Source organism: Zalophus californianus, chromosome 12 (genome assembly GCF_009762305.2).
Source record: "Zalophus californianus isolate mZalCal1 chromosome 12, mZalCal1.pri.v2, whole genome shotgun sequence".
In the NCBI taxonomy this organism is placed as follows: domain Eukaryota; kingdom Metazoa; phylum Chordata; class Mammalia; order Carnivora; family Otariidae; genus Zalophus; species Zalophus californianus.
This window is the reverse complement of record NC_045606.1, coordinates 26,593,445-26,611,826: the sequence shown is the minus strand read 5'-3', so window position 1 is coordinate 26,611,826 and position 18,382 is coordinate 26,593,445. Positions and strand designations below refer to the sequence as shown.

Here is an 18,382-nt window from a genome sequence, read left to right as displayed (position 1 = left end):
GATTAGTGTCAGCTTCTTTAGTAATGTGTTTGTCATGTGTTTGTGTATTTCTTACATTATTATCTTTATGACGTGATTTTTTTTTGCAAGAATCTTTTGTCTACCACTTACCTGTTACAGGAAAACTGGTGTAATTGCTAGTAGGTAATAAAAGCCAGAGAGCTGCCGAACTGAATAAGAAACCTCAGTATAAAGGTGGATGAATAAAGTGACTACCTCACTATAACTTCTCCTTAGAGTGTAACTCCCAGTTTTCTCTCAGGATTCCTCACAGAACAGCAACCAACTCACGTAAGAAGTAAAAGAACATTAGCATCAATCCGTTCATTAAATATTAGGAACATGTAATTTTGGATTAAAAAATACAGTAAAGATCTTAACATGTACTTCTTACGGCCCATTAGATCATTTTGCAAACTTGCCCAGGCTTTTGCACCCCACGGCCAAGACTCCTGTCTAAATAACTTAGTTTGGCTTTCTCAGCCCTGTGGAATATGGCTCCAATATACCTTGCAAGCAGCCCCTAATACTTCCCACAAGTGAGCTCTGGAAAGCCAGCCAAATATGCCTTTGTGTAATTCCTGGAGGTAGATGGTCCTTTCTCCCTGTACACCTGCACTCAGGTCTCTGTGCACTGTTGCTCTTGCTTCTGTCAGCCGGATTGGGAAACTCTCACCTGGACCTCTGGGCCACTTTTCTCCCCAGTAGCTGTCACTTCTGCTGCTGAGCTCCCTGTATTGACTAGTCTTAAATTTTTAAATATTCTTAATTTATCTCTTAGAATATTCTCAGCACTATGTTAGGTATTTCTCGATCGTTTCATCCACGCAACAATGCATGAGGTAAATATTGTATCTTCTTTAAATTGAGGAAAACTAAATTTCTGTGCTCAGGATCATATGGCTAAGCCAAGATTATAGTCCAGTTCTGATTATAAAAGAGTGGCTTTTCAACACTACACGTAATTCTTTTTATGACACTTGTACCATACTGACTTTACATTATAATTATTCTTCCCTTTAGCAGCTCCTGGTATATCCCAAGCACTTTATGTACTATTTTACTTTGTTATATATTTATATTATTTTATTTATGCATTTGTCATTTGTGTCATTCATATTTTCATGGTATATTGTTTACATTTCTTTGTTGCCATATCTTTTTGTCTCTCCATTTATTCCTCTCTACCAAAATGTGCTTGTCAAATGGGATTAAAATATATCCTAAAATATAACAAATAATTTGAAAGGTACATTCTTCTTTATTTTTTTGTTTACTATTTTAAAATTTCATGTTGCTACAGAGTTCTCTCTTTTTATCTATATACTTAAACAGAATACTGCTTGTCTACATTTGATATATTACATTGAAACATTATAGCTCTCCTGATAGAAACCAAAATTTGAACATCTTTAGCATAAACTTTTATTTCTGCCTAAAATGACCAAGGGGTTAAAATTCAAGTTACATATAAGTCATTGTATGTAATGGCAGCATAATCAGGATGAAAAATAATGAGATTTTCTGTAGTGAAAAGGATTCCCATGTAGGTGAGAATATTTGGTTTTTCTCTCCAGTCACACTGAACGTTATGGACTTAATCTTTAGAGTGTTTGGAACAGTCAGACTAGCAATCCATTTTGACCCTACCATTGTATAAATGATTGAAGATCATTCATTTGTTGTTTTACTTTGGCCCATTGAAATAAATGGCTTGGGAAGATTAAGAAATATTGCATCCTTTATTTGTACAATCTTAAATTTAGCCAACAATTTGGTTCTTAACCCCAGTAATATTCAAAAAACTTCCATTTACCTTCAATATGGAAGGATAAACATCTCAGCATTTGTGAAAGGGGATGAACTGAGTTTGGCGGTACAGGTGTGTCTTAATATATTTTCCATCACTAGAGAAGGCTTCAAGGTATGACACTATCAGAAGAGTTTCACATGGGTCAAGTTCATCACCGCCTCTCTCTGACTGGTCTCCAGGTCAGTAAATGGCAGTGAAATATTAGAAGGAAAAGGAATTCTCCAGTCTCTGCTTTTGGTTAGTAAGTACAAATATATATATATATATATATATATATATATATATATATATATATATATATATATATACACACACATATATATATGAATCTTAGCCCCTGGAAATTGAGTAATTGTTTCATATACACAGACTAGAAAGGCTCACGTACTATAATTTCCCATGTATACACGGGAAAAGTGCAATAACAGTAACAATAAAAGTGCAGTAGGATCTAATGCTAAATGTACTTAGAAAAATGCACAGAAAATGTGTTCTTCAGGGTAACTGAAGAATGACATTGCTATTAAAAAAAAAAGGTTTGCTTAGATTATGTTTGTTTCCACTCACTGCCTCCATCTAAGATGACAAACAGAATTCTCATGTAAAAAGTAGATGCCTGGAATTTTCTTCTTAAGTAATCATTTCAGAGGTCCTTCTAGATTGTATTACATGTAAAAAATGAAATAGATAATTGGTTTCAATTTCCAATTACCTATTCAAATGAAAATAATGTATACATAAGAAAATTCAGTTATATTTATACACATACATGTATGTGTGTGTTATATGTAATATACATGTAATTTAGAAATAACTGAATCTATTCATTTCATTAAATCTTAATATATTACCACAAGTAGTTTAATGTTCTTCTCAAAAATAAGTATACAACCATACTTTTTTTTTTTTTACAACCATACATTTTTGAAGAAACTAGGAGAAAACTCCCAATCTTTTAGTCCTAGGTACTTAGAAATTTGGAAGAAAATAAGCCAAATTATGCCTCCCTCTCATAAATCCTTTGATCATATTCCTCTAGAATTACAGTACTCCAGACAGCCATTTGACAAATAACTGGAGAAAACCAAACCCAACTTATACACTGTGTTTCATGATCTTCTCAGTTCCATTTAATCTTATTTGATCAAATTATTCTCTTGATAAAAAAAAAAATTCCATTAAACAAGGGTTTGCAGTGTTAATCTATATAGCCCAGTTAACTTGTGTGGGTACAAATCCCACTCACATACCTCCCAAAGGAAAGTAGACAGCCACAGGAGGGATAAATGCTTGGACAGATGAGTGTCTCACTATGTCCATCTCCGTATATGAAGAACAACTTTTTTTCTTCTTTTGATTTTAGCAGCAGCAGGTAAAAAGATGAACATGTAGGAGCCTTAAAGAGGCAAACAGCTTCATTGGTGTATGATCAGGTGGTGAACAGCTAACAGTGTAATGAAGGAGCAGAAGGTCACTCGCCTCTCTCAGAAGACTGTATTCCAGTGCTAGTTAGTGTGAGAAGAGTTGACATTATGAATTTTTTTTCAATTTACCATGGCACAATAAATCCATGACCAGCTGTTTCTTGTGAACAGTTCAGATAAATGCCCCTAGGTCACCTAACTTGATTTTCTTATTAACCACTCCAAACATTTTATCTTAGACCCACAAACCTATAGAGCAAAATGTTTGCAGCCTTTTGCCACATCATAATATGAAGAGGAAGAGTCATTTAGAGGGAAAAATCATCACAGCATCATCATCGTAAATAATGACTGAATCCTCTGAGAATTGTGGAGGAAAGAGACCAGGAAAGGGACAGGAGGGAGAAGTGGGTAGAACATGGTACTGAGGAAAGAAAGAAAACATGAAACACATGGAGAAAGGCCACAGAAGGGGGTTGTAGGATAGGTATTTTGGTATTTATGTGTGTTAGTCTTCTGTCTAATGTATCTTCGTTTCCTTTGTTACGTTATGTGTCTGGTCTTAATCTTATTGTTGTAAGATGTAGAATGTAGAATTCATTGTATAAAACTATAATTTCTCTTTTTTTATACTCAATTGTTACATACAACAATGGTTACATTTCCTTCGTATATGGATAATTTATTACATTGTTCTGTTTTATAACATATGCAGACAGAAAATAAAGAATACAGATGACACTATCACAATTTGATTATGAAATTTTTTTTAATTTTTTTTTTTTTTTCACAAGGAGCTTAGGTCCCCCACCCCTCTGGTTATGGTATTTACTGTGATTTAGTGAAGGGTGAGAAGGCAGATAAGGAAAGACATAGAAAGCATATTGGAGTCAAAAAAATTGTGCTCATCATTGTGTGGGATGTGAGGAGATAGAAACATCCCTCCACTGAGACCATCTGGAAAGATTTTATTAGAAGTCTGCTTCACATGTGCTTAGCTCTTTAACGTGCAGCTCTTAAGACAAAGGAACCAAAATTAGTTGGGTGCTCATCAGCCCTACTACTAAGGTCTTACAACTGCTGATAAGTAACTTTTTCCTGGGGAGACATCTGAAATTACCCAGGGAAGTTAATTCATGATAAACTAAAGAATATATACTGGTTTTTTGCACTAAAGTCATGAATAATATATCACTGTCTTTTTGAATTTGAGCTGTGTCATGTAAATTTGGCCAAAGCATTTTACCATGTAATGTGTTCAAGATACATCTCTAACCATACCTAGTAACAACAGGTAGTGAGATGAACATGAATGTAAAATGAATATCAAACCAACAGCTTCTATATTTGAGAACTCTATAGTTAAGAAAAGAAGGAAAGGCAGAAGGAGGAGGAGAAGGAGAGGAAGGTAGAGAAGGGAAGGAAGGAAAGGAGAGAAAGAAGGAAGAAAGGTTTTTGCATGTTTGTTTTTTGTTGTTCAGCCTGACCTCTGTCTGATCATTTGGGCTACAGGTGGTTGGAGGAGCCCATGCTTACACACCCACTGAAGATATTGAGGTGGTTAGTTCAAGATACAGACTTAGTGGAATTGAGGTGGCCTCAGAGGCCAGAGTCATACAGAGCATGTCCTCCTGCAGCTTGTTTTCTGACCTCTTCTTTCCATAGGCCTGTGGGCTTATTTTAACACTCTACTTGAAGCATGGAAACCAATTAGATTCGTTTAGTTTCATTTTGCTTATAGGTATTTTGAATTTGGACTTAGGCAAAAAGTCTGTATGTTTATTATTTTCATTTAAGGCCACTCTGATTCTTGAACCAAACTGCTGGCATGGCCTCATTGGAGCCTAAGGAAAGCAGCAGGTCAAGGCTGTGATCTGTCTACTTAGTGTCCAGCTCCCTGGAAAGCCCATGGTTCCATTTACAAAAGTTAGTTATTGGACTGGTTGAAAGGACCAGATTTTGACATAGTGTAAAGGTAAAAGTCCAAGTATTTTCAAAATCAGAAGACATTTATAAGTGGTATTTATTAAATATCTTTGAGGTATGATGCTGAGTATAAATGAGATTAATAACACTACAAATAAAATAGCTGAATATGTCCCTCTAGCTAAAGCCACGAGTCAGGCTAATTATTGCATAACTTTTTCAAAGTTATTAAATATTTTTAATTATTAATAATTATTGCAAACTTTTTCAAAGTCTCTAAACATTCACTTCAAGTGATATAGAATAATAATATTAACAACAATACCAAGTAAATATAGTGTCTTAGCATCTTTTAAAGTGTCTTTAAAAGACAGTAGTGTCTTTTTTTTTTAATTTTTTTATTGTTATGTTGATCACCATATATTACATCATTAGTTTTTGATGCATAAAGACAGTAGTGTCTTATTTGAATCTCTCTCTCTCAAATATCTTTTGTGGTAGTTGAGACAGATAGCATTATGGTCATATTACCTGCCTATTTTTGTTAAGTAAATTTTCCAACATCTCTTACAACTTAGAGCCAGGTACAAAGTCCATCCTCTGATTTTTTCTTTCTTTGCCTGTCCTCATGATTCAAAGGTATTGATTATATTAATGAAAACATTAATTTTTTTCTTTGATAATTTGTAACATTTTCCCAAAATAAATGTACTGAGAAAGATAATGATGTGTTTGAAAGAAAATGGAATTGAAATGTAAAAAGAGTATTAATGGGAAAAAATCAAATGTCATTGAGAATTGACATTTAATTAAACTTAGGTTAAATGAAAACTAACCTTAGTCAATATGTATCAACTACTTTCACTTTTTTATATCCAAAGATTAAAAAAAAAATTACTAGCATATAGTTAAAAAATCCTATAATTATTCCTCAGTTCAAAGTAATTATTTGGGAGTAATAGAGAGGCCATGTTACTAGTTGAATCACGTTAAGTTTTCCTGTATCTTTTCCTCCCTGCTAGGAAAAGGAAGATGACAAATCAGACACCTCAAGTTCTCAACAACCAAAAAGCCCACAAGGTCTGAGTGACACAGGATATTCTTCTGATGGGATATCAAGTTCACTTGGTGAAATTCCAAGTCTTATTCCAAGTGATGAAAAAGATTTGCTCAAGGGACTCAAAAAGGACTCTTTTTCACAAGAAAGCAGCCCTTCCAGCCCCTCAGATTTGGCTAAGTTAGAAAGTACTGTCCTATCCATTTTGGAAGCTCAGGCAAGTACACTTGTTGAAGAAAAGGCAGAAAAGAAAACCCAGCCTCATGAGGTCTCTTCTGAACCGCCCAAGGACCAACCGAAAACTCAGAGTTTATCTGAAACCCTAGAAACTACAATTGCAGAAGAGGAGCTCACAAAGAGTCAAGAAGAAAAGGACCCTTTAAAAAAAGATAGCCAACAAGATGTTCCTTCCAGAAAGGACCATGAGGAAAGGTCTGAGTTTGTTGATGACACGGCTACCAGAAGACAGCCTTATGATTCAGTTGAAGACAGTAGTGAAAGTGAGAACTCACCTGTTCCACAAAGAAAACGGAGAACTAGTGTCGGTTCATCAAGCAGTGATGAGTATAAACAAGAAGATAGTCAAGGATCCGGTGAAGAGGAGGACTTTATTCGAAAACAAATCATAGAAATGAGTGCTGATGAAGATGCTTCAGGTTCTGAAGATGATGAGTTCATTAGGAGCCAGCTCAAAGAGATTAGTAGTAGTATTGAGAGCCAGAAGAAGGAAGAAACAAAAGGGAAAGGGAAAGCGACAGCAGGGAAACACAGGCGACTAACTCGGAAAAGCAGTGCAAGCTTTGATGATGATGCAGGGAGACGCCATTCGTGGCATGACGAAGATGATGAGACATTTGATGAAAGTCCTGAGCTTAAGTACAGAGAGACTAAAAGTCAGGAGAGTGAAGAACTTATAATTGCTGGAGGAGGGGGGCTACGTCGATTCAAAACAATTGAACTCAACAGCACGATAGCAGATAAATATTCTGCAGAGTCCTCACAGAAAAAAACAGCTCTATATTTTGATGAGGAGCCAGAATTAGAAATGGAAAGCCTGACAGACTCTCCAGAAGATAGGTCAAGGGGGGAAGGATCTTCTAGTCTTCATGCTTCCAGCTTCACTCCTGGCACATCCCCTACATCAGTGTCATCACTTGATGAGGACAGTGACAGTAGCCCGAGTCACAAAAAAGGAGAGAGCAAGCAGCAACGTAAAGCTCGGCACAGGTCACATGGTCCTCTCTTACCTACTATTGAAGATTCTTCAGAGGAAGAAGAATTGAGAGAGGAAGAAGAATTATTAAAGGAGCAAGAGAAGCAGCGGGAATTGGAGCAGCAACAAAGAAAGACTTCTAGTAAGAAATCAAAGAAAGACAAAGATGAACTTCGAGCTCAGAGAAGGAGGGAAAGACCAAAGACACCACCAAGTAATCTCTCTCCCATTGAAGATGCATCTCCAACGGAAGAATTACGTCAGGCTGCAGAAATGGAGGAGCTCCATCGATCTTCTTGTTCTGAATACTCACCTAGCATAGAGTCAGACCCAGAAGGTTTTGAAATAAGCCCAGAAAAAATAATAGAAGTGCAAAAAGTTTATAAATTGCCCACAGCTGTGTCTTTGTACTCACCAACAGATGAGCAGTCTATTGTGCAGAAAGAAGGTGGCCAAAAGGCATTAAAAAGTGCTGAGGAGATGTATGAAGAAATGATTCATAAAACCCACAAATATAAAGCTTTTCCAGCTGCAACTGAACGAGATGAAATGTTTGAAAAAGAGCCTTTGTATGGTGGGATGTTAATAGAGGATTATATTTATGAATCTCTAGTAGAGGACACATACAATGGTTCAGTAGATGGCAGTCTGCTAACAAGGCAAGAAGATGAAAATGGTTTTATGCAGCAGAGAGGGAAAGAGCAAAAAATAAGAATTCCAGAACAGGTTTATGAAGATCCTATGCAAAAAATAACAGACCTCCAGAAAGAGTTTTATGAGTTAGAAAGCTTACATTCTGTTGTGCCTCAAGAAGACATCGTTTCGAGCTCTTATATCATCCCTGAAAGCCATGAGATAGTGGATCTGGGTAGTATGGTAACTTCTACCAGTGAAGAAAAAAAATTATTAGATGCCGATGCTGCCTATGAAGAACTCATGAAGAAGCAGCAGATGCAGTTAACACCTGGATCCAGTCCAACCCAGCCCCCCATTGGGCTTGATATGACAGAGTCTACCGTGGAATTTGACAGGGTGCCTGATGCATCTTTGACATCGAGTGTTCTCTCAGGAGCATCTCTTACAGATTCGACCAGCAGTACAACGCTCTCTATCCCCGATGTCAAAATAACCCAACATTTTTCAACAGAAGAAATTGAGGATGAATATGTAACTGATTATACGAGGGAAATTCAAGAAATAATTGCCCACGAGTCACTGATTTTGACCTACTCTGAGCCTTCAGAAAGTGCTACATCTGTCCCACCCTCTGACACACCCTCTCTCACGTCATCTGTTTCTTCAGTTTGTACCACAGATAGCTCCTCACCCGTTACTACCTTGGATAGCATAACCACAGTTTATACGGAGCCAGTGGACATAGTAACTAAGTTTGAAGATTCTGAGGAGATTTCTTCATCAACGTATTTTCCAGGCAGTGTTATAGACTATCCAGAAGAAATAAGTATCTCTTTTGATCGGACTGCTATACCAGATGGAAGAACCAGTGCTGAACATATTGTGATTTCCTTATCTGATATGGAACCTCCTAGCATAGAATCTGTAGGAGCTAAACCCGAGGGGCTCATTGCCGACACTATTGCCACTGACTCATCTCCATCTGAAAAAGACCCAATGAAGAAAGCCAAGAGGGACACAGGGAATGGAATTATTCTTGAGGTTTTGGAAGCTTACAGAGATAAAAGGGAAAAGTCTGAGGTTGAACTAACAAAAACGGGCTTATCTGAAATTGTGTTTGATCACCTTCCTTCCTCTGCTATTGCCATGGAGGAGCAGGTTCCAGCAACATGCTTTCTGTCTGGACGGGTCTTTGATCAAGCAAAACCTGCATCTCAGTTACCATCTGGCCGTCCTTCTGTTACCCCTCTACCAACTAAAACTCGTCCATTCTTTAGAAGTTCTTCTTTGGATGCATCAGCCCAACCTCCTCCCCCACCTCCCCCTCCCCCTCCCCCTCCTCCCCCTCCACCTCCTCCTCCTCCTCCTCCACCTCTTCCTCCACCAACCTCACCTAAACCACCTGTTCATCCTAAAAAAAAGTTAACAGTTACAGCTCCAGTGACTCTAACTCCTACAGCCACACCTCTAGTTGACGCTGTTACTACAGTAGAGGCCACAGCTATTCCAAGAAGTAGTGGGTTACCTGTAACAAAAATATGTACCACTGCACCTCCTCCTGTTCCTCCTAAACCATCTTCCATCCCATCTGGACTTGTATTTACACACAGACCTGAGCCAAGCAAACCTCCAATTGCCCCTAAACCAGCAGTTCCTCAGCTTCCAGTAACTCCACAAAAATCAGCAGATACACACCCCAAACCGACAGGTCTATCTTTAACTTCAAATATGACACTAAATTTAGTGACTTCAGCAGATTATAAATTACCTTCCCCTACTTCCCCACTTTCCCCTCACTCTAACAAGTCCTCCCCAAGATTTTCCAAATCCCTCATGGAAACCTACGTGGTTATCACATTGCCATCTGAACCTGGGACTCCAACAGATTCTTCAGCTAGTCAAGCAATTACCAGTTGGCCCCTGGGATCACCCCCCAAAGACCTGATTTCCATCGATCCAGTGTTTTCTATAGTTTCTCCTTTAACAACTGCAGGAATGCCAAGTTCTTCAGAACAGAGCTTGTACATCTCTGGAGCTCTGGAGACATTTTCTGCTCTCCCTGTCACAACACTATCTTCATTTCAGGCAGCCCCAACCTCAGTGACACAGTTTTTTACAACTGAAGTTTCTAAGGCTGAGGTCTCAGCAGCCAGAAGTGCAATCCCTGGTGTTGGGCTCAGCAGTGTCTCGATCTCAATTCCTCCAGAGCCTCTTGCTCTAGATAACCTACATTTAGAGAAGCGTCAGCATAAGGAAAACGGAAAGGTGCAGCTTGTTGGGGATGTCATTGATTTGCGTACAGTACCAAAAGTAGAAGTTAAAGCAACTGAAAAGTGTATGGATCTTTCTGCTTCCACCATGGATATGAAAAGGCAGACCACTGCAAGTGACATTTATGGCAGACAGATTAGTGCTGTCCAGCCGTCCATTATAAATCTCAGTGCTACTCCATCAGTAATAAGGCCAATGTCCCTGGTCACTGAGACAGTGACTGTTGTCACGTGTACAGCTAGTTCAGGTTACACCATGGGCACAGAAAGCTTAGTGGGCGCAGCACAAGCAACAACAGCACCACTCCAGCTTACTACATCAAAGCATGCTGAGCCCCCATACAGGATACTAAGTGGCCAGGCCTTCCCTGCAGTTAGGGAGGACGCACCAATAAACTTATCCTTAGGTCCTCCGGCACACCCAGTGACATCAGCTATTACAAAACCTGTTACTGTGCCTCCTGTTGGTGTCACAAATGGATGGACTGATAGCATGACATCCCAGGGGATCACTGACGGAGAAGTAGTAGACCTCAGTACAACAAAGTCTCACAGAACTGTTGTTACAATGGATGAATCCACTTCAGGTGTGGTGACCAAAATAATAGAAGATGATGAAAAGCCTGTTGATCTGACTGCAGGAAGAAGAGCTGTATGCTGTGATATGGTTTATAAGTTACCCTTTGGAAGGAGCTGCACAGCCCAGCAGCCTGCAACTACTCTTCCTGAGGATCGTTTTGGTTATAGGGATGACCACTATCAATACGATCGATCAGGGCCATATGGTTATAGAGGGATTGGGGGAATGAAACCTTCCATGTCTGACACTAATTTGGCAGAAGCTGGACATTTTTTCTATAAAAGTAAAAATGCTTTTGATTATTCTGGAGGAACTGATGCAGCAGTAGATCTAACTTCAGGGAGAATTACTACAGGTCAGTATGATGTGGCAGCAGACCTTTCCTTGAAATGTCAGTATGGTGTCCCTCATCTCATTTCAGGATGAAAAATCTGGTCCCTTTTCCGGTTTTGTTACTTTTTCTCTTTCTTTGGATGTTTTCGCAACATATTTCGGAGTACATGTGCGCTTTCGTTCCTTCATTTTTTAATTTGTTCTGCCCAAAGTCACCCGCATGTGCCTGCATGTTCAACAGCGCTTTGATTCAGCATCTAATTAGGTTAACCTGTGGATTTGCATGCAGTCCCATTCGTTATGTTCGTCAAGATTGAGAGGGCTTTCAAACTCGAAAAGCATCATTCATTCTGGGAACTGGACTATAACTCTACCCTATATTTCAGGTGAGGTAATGGATTATTCAAGCAAGACTACAGGTCCATATCCAGAAACACGACAAGTCATTTCAGAAGTTGGGATTAGTACCCCACAATATTCCACAGCAAGAATGACTCCACCTCCAGGATCCCAGTATGGTGTGGGGAGCGTTTTGCGGTCATCTAATGGTGTTGTCTATTCTTCAGTAGCAACTCCAATTCCCTCCACATTTGCAATCACCACACAGCCTGGCTCCATTTTCAGCACCACAGTGAGGGATTTGTCAGGTGTGCACACAGTTGACGCAGTGACTTCATTATCCGCCCTGCACCAGAGCCAGCCAATGCCTCGATCGTATTTCCTAACAACAGGTGCATCTGAAACAGACATGGCAGCAACTGGTATTGATATCAATGCCAGTTTGCAAACTCTTACAGTGGAACCTCTTACTGCTGAGACAATAGACTCAGTTCCCACTTTAACCACAGCATCTGAAGTGTTTCCTGAAGTGGTGGGAGATGAAAGTGCTATTTTAATTGTCCCTGAAGAAGATAAACAACAGCAGCAGCTCGACTTGGAGCGTGAGCTCTTGGAACTGGAGAAAATTAAGCAGCAGCGTTTTGCTGAGGAACTGGAGTGGGAACGTCAGGAAATTCAAAGATTCCGGGAACAAGAAAAGATCATGGTTCAAAAAAAGCTGGAGGAGCTACAGTCTATGAAGCAGCACCTTCTCTATCAGCAAGAAGAGGAGCGGCAAGCCCAGTTCATGATGAGGCAAGAGACATTAGCTCAGCAACAGTTACAGCTGGAGCAGATCCAGCAGCTGCAGCAACAGCTTCACCAGCAGCTAGAAGAGCAAAAGATTCGCCAGATCTACCAGTATAACTATGACCCTTCTGGAACTGCTTCTCCAGAGACCACGACAGAGCAGGCAATTTTGGAGGGTCAGTACGCTGCCCCAGAAGGCAGTCAGTTTTGGGCAACAGAGGATGCAACCACCACCGCCTCTGCTGTTGTGGCTATTGAAATACCACAGAGCCAAGGGTGGTACACGGTTCAGTCTGATGGTGTTACTCAGTACATCGCCCCACCTGGCATCCTGAGTACTGTTTCAGAAATACCTCTGACAGACGTGGTGGTAAAAGATGAGAAACCACCCAAAAAGAGAAGCTCTGCAGCTAAAGGCCGTGGACAATATGACGAGATGGGGGAATCCGACGATCCCCGGTGCTTTAAAAAGATTGTGGACAGCGGCGTACAAACGGATGACGAGGATGCAGCCGATCGGAGTTACGTGAGTCGGAGGAGGAGAACCAAGAAGAGTGTTGATACGAGCGTCCAAACCGATGATGAAGATCAGGACGAATGGGATATGCCTACTAGAGCAAGGAGAAAAGCTCGAGTCGGCAAGTACGGTGACAGCACTACGGAGGCTGACAAGACCAAACCCCTTTCCAAAGTCTCCAGTATCGCAGTTCAAACAGTAGCAGAGATATCTGTGCAGACTGAACCAGTGGGAACCATAAGAACACCATCAGTACGGGCGCGCGTGGATGCCAAGGTAGAAATAATTAAACACATTTCAGCACCTGAAAAGACTTACAAAGGGGGCAGTTTAGGATGTCAAACAGAAGCAGAATCAGACACACAGAGTCCTCCATACCTGAGTGCCACATCTCCACCCAAAGACAAGAAACGCCCAACACCTTTAGAGATTGGTTACTCATCTCACCTTCGGGCAGATTCCACATTACAGCTGGCTCCTTCCCCACCCAAATCTCCAAAAGTCCTTTATTCACCCATCTCACCACTTTCACCAGGCAAAGCCTTAGAATCAGCCTTTGTTCCTTATGAAAAACCCCTCCCTGATGATATAAGTCCGCAGAAAGTACTGCATCCAGATATGGCTAAAGTGCCCCCTGCAAGTCCTAAGACAGCCAAGATGATGCAGCGGTCCATGTCTGACCCCAAGCCTCTGAGTCCAACAGCAGATGAAAGTTCCAGGGCTCCTTTTCAGTATACCGAGGGCTACACGGTAAGAGTGATTCTTTTCAGTGAGAAGACAATAGATGAGTTGATGTTAACCGTGTGTTTGCAGACCTGAGCAGACAATGAGGCTCCTGGTAACCTCCGAAACCTAGTACTACAGTTTAGTGAGGACTGTTGCTTTAGAAATTTGGGGAAAAATAGAGAAGTATACATCCAGTTAGAAATACCAAAGAAAGAGAAAGCATCTTAGGTGAGGCAAAATGAGAAAGAAGTGTATTACTTCATGACTTCATGAGATTGAAAGTTTGCTTCTAATCTTGAAATCTCCCAAGTATCAATTGTCAATTGTTGCTTTCAGTGAGTATAATTAATATTCAATTCAGGTATGATGGAATAAATACTGAACATAAACAGAGAAGGTAAAGGATGGCCCTAAATTTAGATCCATGGGTATTGGAAACCTCTAGTGGGAAGGTCCTTGGAGATCATCCAAGCAGCTTCGTCTTCCTCAGGCCAGAATATTTCCTGGGCTTAGGACATTTACTGCTCAAAAGAGCATTTCTAGGGCAGGGAGATGAAAGTGTAATTTAATTTCATAGTTCATCCATGCTTGTTTAGTTTCTGGCAACTTTCTTAATCTAACTTCAGTTAAGCCTTAGTCCCGGGGCTTACAGAAGCAAAAAGAATTTTTATGTTTCTTTGAATAATAGTGATTAATTATTTAAAAATACGTAGGTATGCTTCAAAGGAGAAAGAACATGTGTAGGTATGTTAAACACATTTGTGAGGCTCTCTGTAGCTGAGCTAATAAGAAATGATAATAATCATCTGTAGAAATACGTGTATCCTACTTTAAAAACCTAATACATAACAGAAAGCTATTGATAAATATGATGGTTCAGTTTAATACAAGATGTTCAAATTAAAAGTTCTCTTAATTTACTGGTTTGTGAACTCTAGGTCGTCAAACCCTGAAGCTCCTAAATAGGTTTTTTCTGAGTCATTGCTGTATTTCCACTGGCCCATGTATATTAAACATTGGCTGTGGGCTGAAAAATATGCCGTTAAATATGACTACAAGTCTATTTATAGGTGTATAGACAACTTGATAGGCATATTAAAAAATGACAGATTCATGGCTGTTTTCTAGTTTCATAGTGACATTTTGTTATTACATATTTTCTCAAACAGTATGTCCTCAAAGTAAACTTGTCTTCGTGTGGGGCAGAGGTCATAACTGGTAAGTCAGGAAACCACTGGTGCATTGAGAATTTCGTTCAATTTACAGAGAGTTATTTTTTCCATGGCTTTGTTTCTAGAATTAAATCTGTTGTGAGAAGTGATTTTCAACTCAGCTGTATGTATAGGTATTTATTTGTATAGCAGTGGCATATAAATTCACCTAAAGAGTTGCTTGGAAAACTTGGAAAATGTGGTTTTTGACAGGACTTTAAAGTATTATTTACGGTTTGCATCCTTAGAAAGAATAGGCTTTTCCAGTTGGTGTTTTGATCATTTACTTAACATATGGCCCCGTACCCTTAATTCATATGAACTCAGTTAAAGAAGAGGTTGAAGTTGTCAGTAATTTTTTTTCCACACTATTGACTTCAGATTTGGAAGTGTGAAATGAAAGATACAGTGACTTATGTAGGTTCTGTTACAGCTAATGATACTGATTGACTGTCTAATCACAAAAGAAGTTGGGTAGAATTTACTAAATAATTTCTGAGCCTGAAAAATCCTGGGTGGATTGAGCCTTGAAGCACAATTCAGTACTTCCTTTTTTCAATTGGTCCAACTCAGTGATTTAATGTGGAAGAATTGTATATCAACTCAAAGATACTGTTTTATTTCATGCACAAGGCAGACCATTTTTGTATACAGGCAATGTTTTTGGAACTTTGGATACTTTGATTCTAATATGTGAATTTTATAATTGGTTTCTTTGCCCATTTCTAGACATGCTTTGAGTCTGTTTTAAAAACTAAATTAATTCCTTCATTATAAGCATGGATTAGTTGTATTGAAAAGAATAATCTTGTAAGTGATATTCATAGTGATATGTGTTTAAGAAGTTTAGCTCAGTAATTTACACACTGTTGATTTTCTCAGACTAGTGAAGTTGAAAAGAACCACACCATTCAGTAGCCATTGAGACAACATAGCATAAAATAGCGTACTGTAATATAAATATATATTTATATTTGTATAAATATAAATAATATAAAAGAGAAGTTCTATCCTATATGAGATTCTGTGGTGAGATCTCCTTTCTCAAGAAGTGTCAGGAAATGTTTCAAAGAGGAGGTTCTGAAACATGAGGGTGAAATCTCTGTGGGATCATGAAGAGAAAAAAGGGGGTCCTTCTAAATAGAGGAAACAGAATATGCAAACGTTCAGACTGATGAACAGACATAAAACAAAGGGGAGGAAGAAGTTTACTGTAAATGAAACTCGATAAGTAGTAAAGAACATGTCACAGGGCATCTAATTTGCTGAGTTAGAATTTGGATTTCCTTCCCGTGGCCATCAAGAGATTAGACCAAAGGCACCATCTTTTTTTTCTTTACACTGTTCACTAGCCCTTGGACTTCCCCCACTTGTGTTTTCTTTACCGTCATTTCTCTATACTGCACCTAAGGTGATTTCCCAAAATGTATGCCGGATTATATCACACACTCCACAGCTTAAATTCTCCAGTACTCCTCATCAAATTCAGAATATCTTAGAAATTTCTTAACAGGGACCCATATGATCTCTTCTCTACCTGCCTTACAACTTCACCGGTGACTCCTCACATTTGCCCCCCTCCTTCACTCTGCTCCAACCACTGACCTTGCCATTTGATGGATGTGCCAACCTCATCCCCATCCCAGCCCTGTGTTGGGATCTCTCTCTCCTCAGATCTTCGCCTGGTTCATTCCTGTGGACAGGTTTCTGCTTAAGTTTTACTACTACAAAGAGGTTCTCCTTACCTCATTCTCTAAATAAATCTTCCTGGGGCACCTGAATGGTTCAGTCAGTTAAATGCCAGACTCTTGATTTCGGCTCAGGTCAAGATCTCCAAGTCCTGAGTTCGAGCCCTGCATCAGGCTTCATGCTGAGTGTGAAACCTGCTTGGAATTCTCTCCCTTTCCCTCTGTCCCTCTGCCCTGCGCATGCTCTCTCTCTAAAAAAAAATTAATAATAATAATAATATAACAAAGCACTGTATTGTACTTTTTGTTTGTTCAAGGCAAATGTGGACTGTTTTTTCCTTGGTTGGTTTGGTTTTGGTCCTCTTTCCATATTCACTTTTTTGTCTTAGTAACTATCTCAGAAACTTTTTGGAGCACTTTAATTATTACCAAATTCTTCTTATGGGTCAGATCTTCCTTCTTGGAGTTTCAGAACATTTGTCTTAATTTTGCAATTTGGAACATCAGAGATCTAAATTTTATTCTATTCCTACCCCCATAGGAATTCAACTAGGTGGCATGAGGTCCTTTAACTCGCTTATGGTTTTTCCATCGTGGAACCTGGGTCATATCTTTGACACAGGAATTCTAAGGCAGAAAAATGGCTAGTGTCTAGTTAGTGTTTCACTGGCGCTTTGAGTTCATGCTAAGCCCTAGATGTCTTATGTATTCAGTTAGTTAAAATTAGCACTGATTAACATAAAATCACAAAATAATGTGCGCAATGTGCATAACTGAAGCAGGGAGTTATCTGAGATAATTTTATGGAGTTATGTAATGTTCCCCAGTGTCTTTAAGAGTGAACTCTATCCCTTTTTCTAGACCCCGTCATTCTGGCATCAAAGTCATAGCCTCAAAGCCAAACTCTATTTTTTGATAACGTTTATGGAACCAGGGCACTTGGGTGGCCCAGTCAGTTAAGCATCTGCCTTCAGCTCAGGTCATGATCCTGGAGTCCTGGGATCAAACCCCACACTGGGCTCCTTGCTCAGCAGAAGTCTGCTTCTCCCTCTGCCCCTCACCCTGCTCGTGCTCTCTCTCTCAAATAAATAAATAAAATCTTAAAAAAAACACATGTAAACAAACAGTTTTATCTTGTAGCCTACTTCCTTTTACAAATGTAAATTTTTAACTCGGAGTAAACATGGAAGAAGATTACTGCCTTTTTCCTTAAGTCCTTCAATTTACTCCCCAGGCAAATTCTCAAGAGATATAACGGAAACAAAGTCAACGTTTATTCCTTCCCGTGAGGTTAAGCTCACTACCCATATATGAGTTGATAATGATGTATTTTCATCACAGTTTAGAAAGAACACAGGAAGAAGGATGCTTTCTAATGAAAGGTAGTATGTGCACAATGATTTTCCCACTTTTACTGGTAAAGCTCTTCTTCAACTAGAATGCTTAATGGAAGCCAAATAGCTAAAAAAAAAAAAAAAAAAAAAAAAAATAGGTAGAAAGTGGTATAGAATGCTCCAATGATGCCACTCTCAGTAATGGTTAAATGAAGCAACATTTACCACCTTCCCGTCACTAAGTCTGGCAACTGTAGATACCTACCCCTGTTGATTCCCTTTCCTTGGGTTGGCATTTGGCAATATCTGTATGTCCTCAGCACAGGTTTGCCAACTGTCATTAAAGAGCTTTACTTTATGGGTTGATGCAAATAATTCTCAAATCTCCGAGTAACTATGTGGCTTTCATATTCTGTGGAATATAGAGTGCCTCCTCTCTACAAATATCAGATTCCTGTTCTCTGTGACCATTTTAAATTTACTCTTCTGGGTAAATAAACGAGAGCACCAAAATGTGTTCCTCATG

The 18,382-nt window shown here is 39.2% G+C and overlaps 1 protein-coding gene across 4 annotated transcripts in view; it reads left to right on the top strand.

The window, feature by feature from the left end:
* Positions 1–18,382, top strand: part of PCLO (piccolo presynaptic cytomatrix protein) — a 391,986-nt gene that overhangs the window by 194,279 nt on the left and 179,325 nt on the right. For 3 of the 4 annotated variants that reach the window (XM_035723251.1, XM_035723250.1, XM_035723253.1), the window contains exons 5-6: positions 6,186–11,274; positions 11,639–13,647. In XM_035723251.1, coding sequence (XP_035579144.1) covers positions 6,186–11,274; positions 11,639–13,647 — 7,098 coding nt within the window. The remainder of the gene's footprint in view (positions 1–6,185; positions 11,275–11,638; positions 13,648–18,382) is intronic. The other variant, XM_035723252.1, reaches the window with a different exon arrangement.